The sequence below is a fragment of the Gracilinanus agilis genome, chromosome 3 (assembly GCF_016433145.1).
Source record: "Gracilinanus agilis isolate LMUSP501 chromosome 3, AgileGrace, whole genome shotgun sequence".
Classification (NCBI taxonomy): domain Eukaryota; kingdom Metazoa; phylum Chordata; class Mammalia; order Didelphimorphia; family Didelphidae; genus Gracilinanus; species Gracilinanus agilis.
Genome location: NC_058132.1, coordinates 90,422,854 through 90,436,917, shown reverse-complemented (window position 1 = coordinate 90,436,917; position 14,064 = coordinate 90,422,854). Strand labels below are relative to the sequence as shown.

Sequence of the window (14,064 nt, the reverse complement as noted above, 5' to 3'; positions counted from 1 at the left end):
CAATGGTAAATATATGATCAGAAGCAGTCAATCACATAATGAAAATGAGGGATAATAGCTACATAGTCCAGTTATTTCATGGTAAGCACCAGATGTTAAAATATTGCATTGTAACACTGCCAGCATATTGAGAGATTTTTGAGATGCTGAGGTATAATTTGATCTACTGAATGGACTACTCATAATTATATTATAATGAATGCATTAAATACCAAAATTATCAAGCATATTAAAATTTTTAAGGGATACACAATTAAAAAACTCTTTAGTCATTTGAACTGGTGAGTATGGGAGTATGTAAAAGTAGGAAAAAATATAAGCCTTTATAAACAGAGTTCAAATAAATAAACAGGGTTTATTTTATCAACACTGAAATCTTTAACAGTTTTCTAAGTAATAAAAATGTAATTAAACAATATGTGACAAAATGAGTTATAATAAATGTTATCCAAATAATGAGTTGTAATGTTGCCTGTATTGAAATACAGGCCTGGAAATAAACAAGGTCAAGTAAAAATTAGTCAACAAATCAAAATCATTACTCTCTTCTATACCACTGTTTATCACAATTATATCTTTACAATATCATAGGATTTGGAAATTAAAGTCTTCTCACTTTCATGCTCATGTGATCTTCCCAGTAACTCTATGCAGCTGACATAAATCCCTCTTACATATGATATAATCAAAATTCATAGTTACTAAATAGGTTGCTCAAGATTGCCCTGAAGTGGTGATCAAAAACTTGAGACCTTGCCCTCTAATTCTATGTCCACTCTTTTTGAAAGTACCAGACTGCTTAAATTGTCATTGCTATAACTACTTCCTTCATTTATATTAATGTCTCATTTGTCACATGAAATGTTAAGTATTTAAAAAGATGAGATGTTGTTCTGAATATATACCTTGTTAGGTATCCTATGGGACTACAATCTAAACTAGTTACACTGATATAAATACAAATACTTAACACATACAGATTTCAGAAGTCCCATATCAGACCCAGACTTGATTGAGCACTGAGAGATTCCCATCACACAAGATTCAAAGGGATGGATTTTTTAATGGGAATCAGGTGAAAGGGCAGAAGTGTCAGATTGAGCAGAATGATTAGATTGAGACAACTTTCCTTAATTGATAGTAAGCCCTATGTTGATCATTTAGTTAATAAAATCAATTATATTAGCATATATTTATAAACTCTATATTGATCTAAAGCACATCATATACACTACCTTATTTGATACCAATAAAAACCTTGTGAGAAAAGTAGAGAAAATATGACAAACTGGAATATTTTTTAGGTGAATGAGGTAGAGGACAAGACTGGTATGATCTATTTTGACTATGTGTATTATTAACTCAGTACTACTGATGTCAAAACTGGGGCTAAAGGAGATTTGGTGGCCTATCTAAAGTCATAAAGCTAAAAAAGAAAGTGGCAAATTCAAGACCTCAGGCTAGATCTTCTCCTTTGAATCCGTAGTTCTACCCAATGAACCATAGTTTATCTATTCCTCATAATAATGGAGCCACATTATTCAATGTTGAATCACTTGAATCATTTATTTGACTCCTCTATAACAGTGAGATCATAGCATCATAGATTTAGAGTTAGAAAAGACTGAATGATCATCTATTCCAACCAACTGGAGGGGGACATTCCTTCAGGATAGGGATTATGACTCAGTTCTCAGATTTGTGACCCCTTCTCTCCTTCTTCCATTGTTCTCTCTTCAAGGCTCTTGAAGGTTGTACAAAAGAGTTACTCTATACATCGTGCTGACACTTCATATCCTTCTCCCCCAACAGTAGGTCCCTGGAATATTGTGACTATTCTCAGGGAAAATCAACTCTGATCCTTCTTCTTTAACATCTTGATCAGTGCCTCTCGAATGTGCTTGGATTTGACACTGTAGATGATAGGATTGAGCACAGGGGGCACAATCAAATAGACATAGGCAACAACAGCATGCACAATTGGGGGTGCATGTCTACCAAAGCGGTGGATAATGGACACTCCCACACCAGGGATATAAAAGACTAGAACAGCTAGAATATGGGAGACACACGTGTTGAGAGCCCGGATCCGTTCTTGAGGAGATGCTAATCCCATTACTGTGTGAAGGATGAGTCCATAGGAGATGGCAATTAGTAAGGAATCCACAAATGCAGTGGACAGCACTACATAGAGCCCATATAGGATGTTGACAGTGATATCAGCACAGGCCCTCTTCATCATGTCGGCATGAAAGCAAAATGAGTGGGAAAGATAGACTTTTCCAGGGCAGAAGTTCAGCCGCTTCAGCAGGAAAGGCACAGGGAAGAGAGAAACAGTGGCACGGGTCACAATAGCCATTCCGATCCTGCCAATGACACTGTTGGTAAGGACAGAGGCATAGCGCAGCGGGTTGGAGATGGCCACAAAACGGTCAAAGGACATGGCTAGCAGCACTGAGGATTCCACAACAGAGAAAGAATGGAGGAAAAACATCTGGGTCAAGCAGGCATCAAAGGCTATGCGGCGATAGTCAAACCAGAGCACAGCCAGGGTGGTGGGAAGTGTGCACAAAGTGAGTCCCAAGTCAGTGAGGGACAACATGGACAGGAAGTAATACATGGGCTGGTGCAGGCTGGGAGTTCTTTTCACAGCTAGCAGGATCAGGCAGTTGCCTGTGAGAGCCAGAGTATACATAGAGGAAAAGGGGATCGAGATCCATCTGTGCATAGCTTCCAAACCTGGAATGCCAATCAGCAGGAAAACAGATGGTTGGAAGAAGGAACTGTTATCATGGAATTGGGGAAGGGACATCATTGAAAGATAGTTTCTCAAAAGATGAGACCACCTCCTATTGTATACACGGATTCAGACAGAAGACAGGATTATTGTCTATAATTTTTTATCAGGAATTCAGAAGCAACTTTAGACATGTTCCTCAGGACCAAGATACCAAAATTTGGGTTTTAAGAAGTGGCCTACTCACCCTGGTCAACAACCTTCCTGTATTATACATCTTGAACTTATTATGTTGAATTAATTTCCTTAACAACTGTTCTAGTATAGAATTTTAAAAAATATCCAAAATGGTTTTCAATAAATTGTACAGTGAGAGGTGCCTGGAAGATCATCCAAGGAAGTTTTGAGGGCTTGGGTCCCATCTCAATCCTATAAGGATGATGGCAGGAAACAAATATTTATTAAATACTATGTGTCATGCATTATGATATTGATAAACAAAATGGGTCCACGAATGCACAGTCGTGCAAAAGCAAAACCAGTTCCTGCCTCCAAGAAGAATACATTCTAATGGGGGAAACAAATTCTACAACAGTATGTACATATAGGATATATTTGTAGATGAAAGGTCATCTTGGAAGGAAAGGCTTTAATAATTTTGAGATAAAGAAAGACCTTCTGCAAAAGTTGACATTTGAAGTGAGTCTTGAAGAAATCCAATGATTCTAAGAGCTAGAAACAAAGAGAGAGAAAGCATTTCAGGTTTCAGAGAGAACCCAAGGAAAAAATGATTTCACAAGATATAGTTTTATATAAGAAAAAACAAATAGACTTGTATAGCTCCATTGTAGAATGTATGAAATGGGATAATAATAAAAATAGCTACATTTAGATACTGCTCAGTATGTGCCAGGCACTGTCCTAAGCACTTAATTATTTTCTCATTTGATCCTTACAATAACCTGAGGAGACATAAATATTAATATAAGATGTCTTTAAAGGTAGATAGCAGACTGATTATGAAGAGCTTTAAATGCCAAGCAGATAGCTTTAAACAAAATGTATATTTGATTATGGAAGTAATAAAAGTTATTGGAGTTTACTGAGTAGGCAACTGACATGGTCATCTCTCTTTGATGTTTAAGAAGTTTAGAGTGCTGAACCTGGAGTCTCAAAGGACTCGAATAAGTTCAGTTATTGCCTCAGATACTTACTGTGTGACCCTTGACCAAATCACTTACCCTCTCTGTGCCTATTTCATCATCTACAAAATGAGGATAATAATAGTGTTTACCTGTCAGGATTGTGGCAATACCTAATAATAAATATATAAAATAATATGCTATAAAATAATATGATATGATATGATATACAAGATGGTATGGATACACTATATAATGTTATGTAATATAAGCACACATATATGTATATAATACCTTGCATACCTTAAAGCTCAATATAAGTGATAGATATTATGATTGTAATTCTTACATTTTGGGAAAATCTAGTCAGCAGCTGAGAGGAAGCTGGGTTTTAATAGAAGAGACTTGAATCAGGAATATTACTTAGAAGGAGATTGAAATGTTTCAGGTGAGAGGTGATTAGGGAGACAAACCATGGGTTAACTCAAAACTGTCTGGAGACCCTTCCAAAACCAGGGTCTTCTACTAGTCATATGGAGCTGTACCTAACAGACCTAATCTCAGGGATGTAAGTTGGTCCTTCTCAAGAATGACATCTTGATTTGGGTCTTCCAGAAAGAGGACCTCTGAAGCTCCAGGATAAGAGGAGCAAAAAGAAGCTCAATCTTCTTCCATTTGTAGTGTTTAGTTGATCTTATTAGGGGGAAAAACCATAGGTGGAAAGAGGTCAACCAACTTTAAGAGCAGTGTCTAAATAAAGTTGACATTAGCAATGTTTATGAAATTCAGTTAAATTGTCTTGCTTTTCTCTTATCCTTCCCCCACCGTCCCTCATCGTGTGTTTCTCTGACCTTTTAACAGTGATATTCCAGAGAACAGAGACTCATGAAGTCATTGAAATATGTACTTTATCCATCTGTCAATTCCATTTCTACATTGTTCTTCACATCCTTTCTCTTCTTTCTCTTTGCCTATCACCATTACTCCAGTTCAGGCCTTTACTACCTCTTTCCTGGACCAATAAAAAGTCACCTTCACTATCAGTCTTCTAATCCAAGGGCTTTTAAGTTGGGGTACCTAGAACCCCAAGAAGTTCATGGAAAGATTTCAAGAACATCTGTGAATCTGAATGAGAAAAAAATATTTATTTTCATTTACTGCTCAATGAAATTTGCATTTCCTTCAATTCATTAAAAACATTCCTCTGAGAAAGATCTGCATGTTTCATTGCACTACCAATGACATAAATGGAGCCCATGGCACACACAAAAAAGTTTCAGTTCGCCTCATGCTGCCCATCCTGCAAATGCTCCCAGGTTAATCTTATAGATATTATATTATCTGATATTATCGCAGAAACCTTCAGTTATCCCCAATGGTATTTTAAGTCCTACAATATTTTGTTCCTTTTCTGCTTCTCCAGCCTTCCCTTTTGCCTCTTTTACAACATTTAACAGATATGCCCTATTATACATTTGTGTAGTTATTAGGATATAGAGAATTAAAATGACACAGTTCTATCAACAGGGACTTTACATCCATAACTTTCTGGACCCTAGCTTTCATATATTTTCATTCTTACATTTTTGCCTTTGACCAGGCAATTCCTTGCAAATACGCTATTCTCTTTTCCCCATCAATCCATGTTATCCCTCCCCTTTTTCTTATCAATAGCTCTCCAAGTGTGTATAATGATTTCCCCCCAGATTTAAACCTAGGACTTTGCCCCATTATAGTTTAAGTCAAGACTCTTCCCCAGAGAAGGGAGATTTTATCATTTCATTTCTTTTTTTCCCAATCACAAATTCTGAATTTAGAAGTGGATTCAAATATATACAAGTCTTAATCCTGATTCAGATTCGGCCTTGGAATCCAAACTTTTGTATGATTCAAATTTTTCCCTAGCCCCACAGTTTCAAACATTTCTCCAACCCAAACTTTTCCAGAATAATCATTAGCAAGTGAGGTAGATGGGAGTTGATATTAGTGATTACAGTGAGTGACAAAGTATATGGGGAGGTTATCCAGCTCTTCTCCTTACCCTTTTCTTTCTTTCAAAAAGAGGAGCCATGAATGAAGACATAGGTCAAATGCATAGAGCTTCAAGTGGAAGGGAAGATGGGGGAGATAGAAAGGGAAGCATTTGAACCTTACTACCATCAGAATTGACTCAGAGAGGGAATAACATATACACTCAGTGGGTATAGAAATCTCTTACCCTAGAGGAAAGTAGGAAGAGAAGGGAATAAGTGTTAGAAGAGTGTTAGAAGGAAGTACAGATTGGGAAAGGTTGTGGTCAGAAGCAAAACACTTTTAAGGATGGACAGGGTAAAAAGAGTGATATAGTAGGATAATTGAGGGAGATATGAGAGAGGAAAATATAAAGTAATCATAACTAGGAAATATAATGTTTTCTAACAAAGATTTTTAATAAAGAGCTCTAATACAGTTTTTGTAATAAATTTCTCAAATACATAGAAAATGAAAACAAGTCATTCCCTAACTGATAAAAGGTCAAAAGATTTGAACAAGCAGTTTTTAGATGTAATAATCAAAAAAATATATCTATAGTCATATGAAAATGTTCTAAATAACTATTGACTGGCAAAATGCAAATTAAAAAAGCTCTGAGGTATGATCTCATATCTATCAGATTCTCAGAAAAGGAAAAAGATAAATGTGAGAGGGGAACTGGTAAAATTGAGACACAAATGTCATTAGCGAGGTTGTGAACTTATTTGACTCTTCTAGAGATCAATTTGTAACTAAGTCAAAAAGGCTATAAAACTGTGCATACACTTTGATCCAATAATATCACTACTAGATCTGTATACCAAAGAGATAATGAAAAAAAGTGAAAGGATCTATTTGTACATAAATGTTTTTAGCAGTTCTTTTTGTAATGGCAAAGAATTGGAAAGTGAGGCCATGCCCATCAACTGGGGATTGGCTGAACAAGTTGTGTTATGTGATTACAATGGAATATTATTGTTCTATAAGAAATGATAAACAGAGTAATTTCAGAAGAACCTGGAAGGTCTTACACAAACTAATGCAGAGTGAAGTGAGCAGAATGAGGGATAACTTTGTACATAATAAAAGAAATTTTGAACAATGAACAACTCTGAATGACTTAGCTATTCTCAGCAATGCAATGATCCAAAACAATCCTAAAAGATGCTTGATGAAAAATGCTATCTGCCTCCAGAGAAAGTACTTATAGGGTGTGAAACCAAATCAAAGCATTCTACATTGTTTCTTCATTTTGTTTTTGCTTGTTTTTGTTTTTTGTTGTTGTTCAGGTTTCCTTCCACAAAATGGTCTAAAATGGAAAGATGTTTTACATGTTTGCATGTAAAATCTAGATTATATTTCATGGAAATTTGGGGCTCAAAATTCATAAAAAGAATATTTTAATTGTTTTACATGTAATTGGGGAAAATAAAATGTTATTTTTTAAAAGTACTTACAACGAGCCAACAGCTATACTAAGTGCTATGGATATAAAGGAAAAAGTGAAATCTAATTCTTTACCTTGAATATATACAAAATAAGTCAAAGAGACATGGGACAAGGAGTCTTGTAGGATCAGAGACGTCTTGAAAGAGATGATAGTGGAGTACAGCTTTGAAGAGTGCAGGGGAATCTAAGGAGGAGAGATTAAGATGGAGAATATTCTAGAAGTGGAGAATAACTTATAGAAAGGTAAAGAGGAAGAAGACTGAATTTCTTCTTTTGGGAACAGCATGTAGGACAGCTTTGCTGGAACATAGAATGAGAGAGGTAGTAAGCCAACCATCCAAAAAACATTTACTAACACCTACTATGTTCCAGGCATTGAACTTACAAAGAAAGGCAATAGACAGTCTCTGCTCTTGAGGAATTCACAGTCTAATGGAAGTGACAATATGCAAACAACTACATGTAAACAAGCTACATCCTGGATCCATTGAAGATAATCAACAGAGGAAAGGCATTAGCATAAAGTGAAAATGGAAAAGACTTTCTGCAGGAGGTGGAATTTTAGCCAAAACTTAAAGGAAGATGGGCAAGTCAAGAAGTGAATATGGGGAAGAAGAACATTCCAGACATGAGAGACAGTCAGAAAATACTCAAAATCATGAGTTGTGGGAAGTAATTTGTTATATGCCTGAAAGGATAATAATCTATAATCACATTATAAAAGGCTTCCAATATCAGAGAAGTTTATATTTTTGTCCCTGGTGCAAACAAGAGCTAGTAAAACTGCCATAGGAATGGCACAGTTGACCTCTTCATTGGGAGGATCAATTAGACATTTATTTTGAAACCTGAATGAAGAGAAGAGAGTATAGATTCACAGAGAGTAGATATGAAGCTGTTAACATTGTTCATGAAAGAATAAAGGCCTAAATTAGTGTAGTTGTGATGTGAGTAAAGATGAGATAACAGATGCAAGAGGTGTTGAGGGGGTTGAATATAAAGGATTCAAAAACTGATTAGATATGTAGGGATGTGGCAGAGGTATGTATTGAAGATGATTGCTAGATAATTAAAAGAATAGTAGTATCCTTTCCAGGAAGTTTGGAGACTTAATTGGTTAAGAAGGAAAGATAATGTGCTCTGAGTCATTTTGACTTTAAGAGGCCTAACATATTGAGATGGAAATATTCAAAAGGTAGTTAGGTATATGGAACTGTAGTTCAGGAGAGAGAAGAAAGGTAGATATGTGGATTCTGGATTTATTTGAATAGAAAGGTTGGCTGAATTAATGAAGCTTTAGGGGAAAAAATCAGGATTAATCAGTAGTTATTTTTTAAAGCAGCTGAGCATGATAGTCATAGATTGAAGAAAACCAGTTGGGTTGATGAGGACATGATTGGGGATGTAGACCTGAAAAGACCACACCCATGTAACTATCAATAATGTGTAAATAAGTCTTGACTGACCACACATAATAAAACCAGTGGAAATGTGAATTGGCTACAGTGGAGGGGGGCGGGGGGTTGAGAGGGTGAAGGGGAAAGTAAAAACATGACTTATGTAACCATGGAAAATTTTTCTAAAAATAAAAAATTATTTAAAAAAAAAAAGAAAATCAGAATCCAAGGAGAACTTGCCAAATGGTATGGAAACCATAAAGAACTTTCCCTATGTTTGAAATATGAAGTTATTCTATTTATTATTAAATCAGTGAGATTGGACAATTTATTTATTTCAACTTTTTGGTTCTCTATTTCTTTACCCATAAAGTGAATAAATTGGACTAGATCCCTATTGCATATTCTACTTCTAATAACCTAAAATTCTAGCAATCATTCTTTTTGGGAGTTGTGGTACCTTGAAGCAGAGGATTCATTGATTATGTTTTCCTCCTCCAAAACATACTTATATACTTGTATCCTCACCAACATTGCTTTCTTCCTGAAGAATCTATGATGTGGAAGCTTAACAACTCACATGGAATTTGTTATTACATGTAATTAGTAAAATTAATTAATTAACAGCAACAAAACAACTCACATGGGTTTAGAAGAAATTATTTCAGTTTTTAGGAGACAATAAGGTAATGTGGAAAGTTCCCTGATCTTCCAATTTGTACAACTTCTGGAGCAACCTTGTTGAACTCTAATGTTCTGTGATGCCAAGATAAAGATGAAGAAGACCATAGTGGCTAGTATAGATTTTAGTTAATTCCAAAGTGTTTGGCCTTGAAGGAATTCTGAGAGGAATATTGTTCACTTTCTCTCCCTCCTCCCTCTAGTTATCTCAAGCACTTAATACCTGATGTCTTAAGAGATATCTCTTACCAGAAACATGGTCTCATATTCCAGGACAGTCATTCTGATGGACAGTCTGTAGACTATATGAAGGCAGCCAACTGTAGCCCATTTTTGATTATACTAAACTTTGTTTGTCTAAATAAAGGATTCTTAATCTGAGACATAATGACCCCCTAGTGTTCTGGATATGAATGTCAGGAGGTTTATAAACTTGAATAGGAAAAATAAATTTTCATTTCAATAAAATGGATTTTCTTTTTTATCTTTTGTATTTTATTCATTTAAAAACAATCAAGTATTTCATAGGTTTACCCAGAGTCCCTGAGATGAAAAAAAAGGGCCCCTGATAAAACCCTAGAATTTATCAAGTTCCTATTTTCTACATATTCTCTTTCTCACAAATGCCTTCACAAAGTACAGTGCTAAAAGAATGAGCAAAATATTAAATCTGATACAGATTCATTGTTTATGAGCAGTTCCAGTTAGAGAGGGTACTAAACAAGATAGTAAAAACTAAGTAGATCCAGTAAAATTAGGGTATTTTCTATCAATGTCAGTTATTTAACCCTAAATTCTGGGAAAATTAAGACCTACCTAATGAGATTTGTGCAGCACTTCACCACCTTTAGCTTTTACATAATGGTTGAAAGCTTCTGATCAGTCTAATCCAGCCGTGCATTTAGGCAGTAGCCCTACTCTGCCTATCATTTATAACTCTGCTTGGAAAAGCCTAGATGGAGCCTCCAGAACCCTAGGGATTACAGCTCTGGGATGAGATTCTTCAAGGGTGGCAAGACCTCAGAGGATGTGTTGTCTACTGAATTGAAGTGGGAAGGGAATTGAGGAGGGTTCTGGAGTGAGAAAATTATTAAAAGACTGTTCCATTTGTATTCCCAGTACTTAGTATAGTGATTTGCAAATATTAAGCACTTAATAAATGCTTTTTAAATTAATTTATCTCACCATTTATGTGGTCATTTGCCAACAGCCTTGGTGATTCCAGGGGAAAAAAAGATAGAAGTTTTGAAACACAGATAAATGGATCAACCAAATAATCAGTCTTTTCTGAGGTCCTTGGAGATATATCCTTCCTCTCTGCCATGGGGTGGGTTGAGAGGTAATACAGACAGCATATGAGACCTACCTTCAGGACCTTTGATCTTTCATCGTCACAAAGGCATTAATCTCAGAGTCCCTTGGCTTGACGGACACTCTTTTATTGAATAGAGTTTCTTTAGGAATTTTCAGGGGATGTGGGCCAGAGATGTTCTTGGTATTAATTTGTGCCTTGTGCTCCAGTAGATCTTTTCTCGAGAAGAAGAAATGGGCATAGATTGGAGATGACAAGTTGGGTGGCATCCCTATTTCCTGGGTACAGACTATATTGAAGTGTTTTTTTGATAGGGTTTTGAAGGAGTGATCTTAAATCTACCAAATAGACTAGGAAAAACAGAAGGGAACTAGAGAAAAATCTTTAGGAGAGTAGTATGCCAATTTTGGCTAGGTATCCCATTATATAATGTTGGAAATGTGTAACATTTTTGTGATTTGTAAGTGGAATTTGGAAGATACCCTAAGGATACCAGGCCTGGAACTTAATAATATGCAATCCAATTCAATTCATCGCATTATGTATTTATTAAATATCTACTATGTGAAAAGCATAATGCTAGGCATTTGGGTTCATGAAGATACAACTAAGAGTCTCTGCCCTAAAGTAGCTTATATTTTATTTAGTGTAGACTCATAGATTTAGAGCTAGAAAGTACTTTAAAGGTCCTTCAATTATCTCATTTTACACATGAGGAAATTGAGACTCAGAGGGGTTTAGTGACTTTTCCAAATGGCATAGTAGTGAGAAAGCTGTATTTTCAACCCGAGATCTGTGACTTCAAGTTCGTTGTTCTTCCTGACACACCATTGAGTCCCTTAAGAATGTTTAGAAATAATATGTTTAACACCAGGTACTGTTTCCATTGGCCATGTAAATTTTAGTTCTCTTATTTCTTGTCATTTGCATCTAAGTTATGAAATTACTTTCTTCTTGCAAATAAATCCTGCCAAACCTCACCTCACTGCAGCTCAGACGTAAGGAAGAGGTCCAGCACATGTTGAAGGGATAATTGTCCACTGGTGGCAGGGCAGGGAGAGTACAAAAGAAGATATTTTTATGTAGTAGGTCTTAGAAACAAAGTTAGTGGCATGTTGACATTCCTTGAAAAGTCTCAGGAGTTGGTGAGGTCATGCTGGTCATTTAATTACTCAGAATAATAAATTAATACTTATAAACTCATGGTTACAAAGCATACCACATAGATTCATCTCATTTGAATCTAGCAATAGTCTTAAAAATGGGAAAAATTAAAACCTAGGGAATTTTCTGAATGTAGTATGATTTGCTCTTAATATCTATGTTATTAAGTATAAGGTATACTTTTTAGATGAAGAAACTGAGATCAAGGAAGCTAAGGGCCCTACCTAAGGTCATAGATGTAGGAAGTAGTAGATTAAAGACCTGAGCTTATGGAGTTTCTTTAGCCTTTGAAAATCTTCTGCTTTCAAGTCTAATTTTATTCCCACAATATTGTACTGTCTTTCCCCTTAATGCTTATAGGGATGCATTTCATGTGGTACTCAATATTCTCTAAGACATTTATTGGATATATACCGTTGTCCACTTCTCAGGCTAGCATAAAAGGATAGTATCCAGTTAGCTGTCTTCTACATAGTGTTTTAAGGTTTACAAAGTACTTTTTCCATATACATTTTTTTGATCCTGTAAGTTAGTTGTTATTATTAACTCCATTCTTAGCAAAGACACCGAGAGGCTGGGAGAGCCCAAGAAACTTATCTGAGTCTTCCTGACTCCAAATTCAGTACTTTATTACTCTTGGAAGGGACTTAAAAAAGTGATCTAATTTAAATCACTGGACTTTCATGAGAATGGCAACTATCTTAACTTTAAAATATGATATCTCTTGCCTTCTATCTTTATGTACTAAAGACTCTGCATGTGTACACACACACACACACACACACACACACACACACACACACACACGCACGCACACGGTTACTCTTTCCATGGTTCTGGTTGTATTCACAGTTCCACCCTGTTAATTTCCTGGGATCCTAGAACTATTCCCTTGGAAAAAAATCAACCTTGTCCCTTCTTCCTTAGCAGCTTGAGTAGTGCCTCCCGGATGTGCTTAGACTTGACACTGTAGATGATAGGATTGAGCACAGGGGGCACTACCAAGTAGACATAGGCAACAAGGGCATGCACGATGGGAGGTGCGTGTCTACCAAAGCGGTGGATAATGGACACTCCAATGACTGGGATATAGAAGACCAGAACCGCTAAAATATGGGAAACACATGTGTTGAGGGCCCGAACCCGTTCTCTTGGAGAAGCTAAACCCATTACCGTATGTAATATGAGTCCATAGGAAAGGGCAATTAGTAAGGAATCCACAACTGCAGTGGACAGCACTACGTAGAGCCCATATAGGATGTTGACAGTGATATCAGCACAGGCCCTCTTCATCATGTCGGCATGAAAGCAAAATGAGTGGGAAAGACGGACTTTCCCAGGGCAGAAGTTTAGCCGCTTCAGCAGGAAAGGCACAGGGAAGAGAGAAACAGTGGCACGGGTCACAATAGCCATTCCGATCCTGCCAATGACACTGTTGGTAAGGACAGAGGCATAGCGCAGTGGGTTGGAGATGGCCACAAAACGGTCAAAGGACATGGCTAGCAGCACTGAGGATTCCACAACAGAGAAAGAATGGAGGAAAAACATCTGGGTCAAGCAGGCATCAAAGGCTATGCGGCGATAGTCAAACCAGAGCACAGCCAGGGTGGTGGGAAGTGTGCACAAAGTGAGTCCCAAGTCAGTGAGGGACAACATGGACAGGAAGTAATACATGGGCTGGTGCAGGCTGGGAGTTCTTTTCACAGCTAGCAGGATCAGGCAGTTGCCTGTGAGAGCCAGAGTATACATGGAACAGAAGGGGATGGAGATCCATCCATGTACAGCTTCCATGCCTGGGATGCCAATTAGCAGGAAAGCTGATGGTTGGAAGAAGGAACTGTTGTCATGGGATTTGGGAAAAGACATCATTGAAAGAGAAAAAGTCTCTTAAGAGGTGAGACCACCTCAGACTTTACATATAGTTTCAAACAAAGCAGGAGCAATGTCTATAAATATTTATCAAGAATGTAAGAAACTGTAGACACTTTTTTCAAATCTCAGATACTAAAATTTGGTTTCCCATTGACTTAGAAGGAGGTGGTCTAAGAACCATCAGTGGCCATCCTTTGTCATACATTTTGCAGCTATTATGTAGATTTCTTTTCCTTGACAGGTTTCCTACAATATAAATTATTTTTAAAAGATTCAAAATTAATTTGGATTAATTTG

At 36.6% G+C, this 14,064-nt stretch overlaps 2 protein-coding genes across 2 annotated transcripts; both read right to left on the bottom strand.

Annotated features, from left to right (window-relative positions):
- Window positions 1–1,849: 1,849 nt before the first annotated feature.
- Window positions 1,850–2,815, bottom strand: LOC123238753 (olfactory receptor 51G2-like). Its single transcript, XM_044665958.1, has one exon. It carries the CDS (start codon window positions 2,813–2,815, stop codon window positions 1,850–1,852), a length of 966 nt encoding a protein of 321 aa, XP_044521893.1.
- A 9,983-nt stretch (window positions 2,816–12,798) lies between these two features.
- LOC123238752 (olfactory receptor 51G2-like) lies at window positions 12,799–13,761 on the bottom strand. Its single transcript, XM_044665957.1, has one exon. It carries the CDS (start codon window positions 13,759–13,761, stop codon window positions 12,799–12,801), a length of 963 nt encoding a protein of 320 aa, XP_044521892.1.
- Window positions 13,762–14,064: the final 303 nt, after the last annotated feature.

Coding starts and splice junctions, on each gene's coding strand:
- LOC123238752 (XM_044665957.1), bottom strand. CDS start 13,761: ATGTCTTTTCCCAAATCCCATGACAACAGTTCCTTCTTCCAACCATCA.
- LOC123238753 (XM_044665958.1), bottom strand. CDS start 2,815: ATGATGTCCCTTCCCCAATTCCATGATAACAGTTCCTTCTTCCAACCA.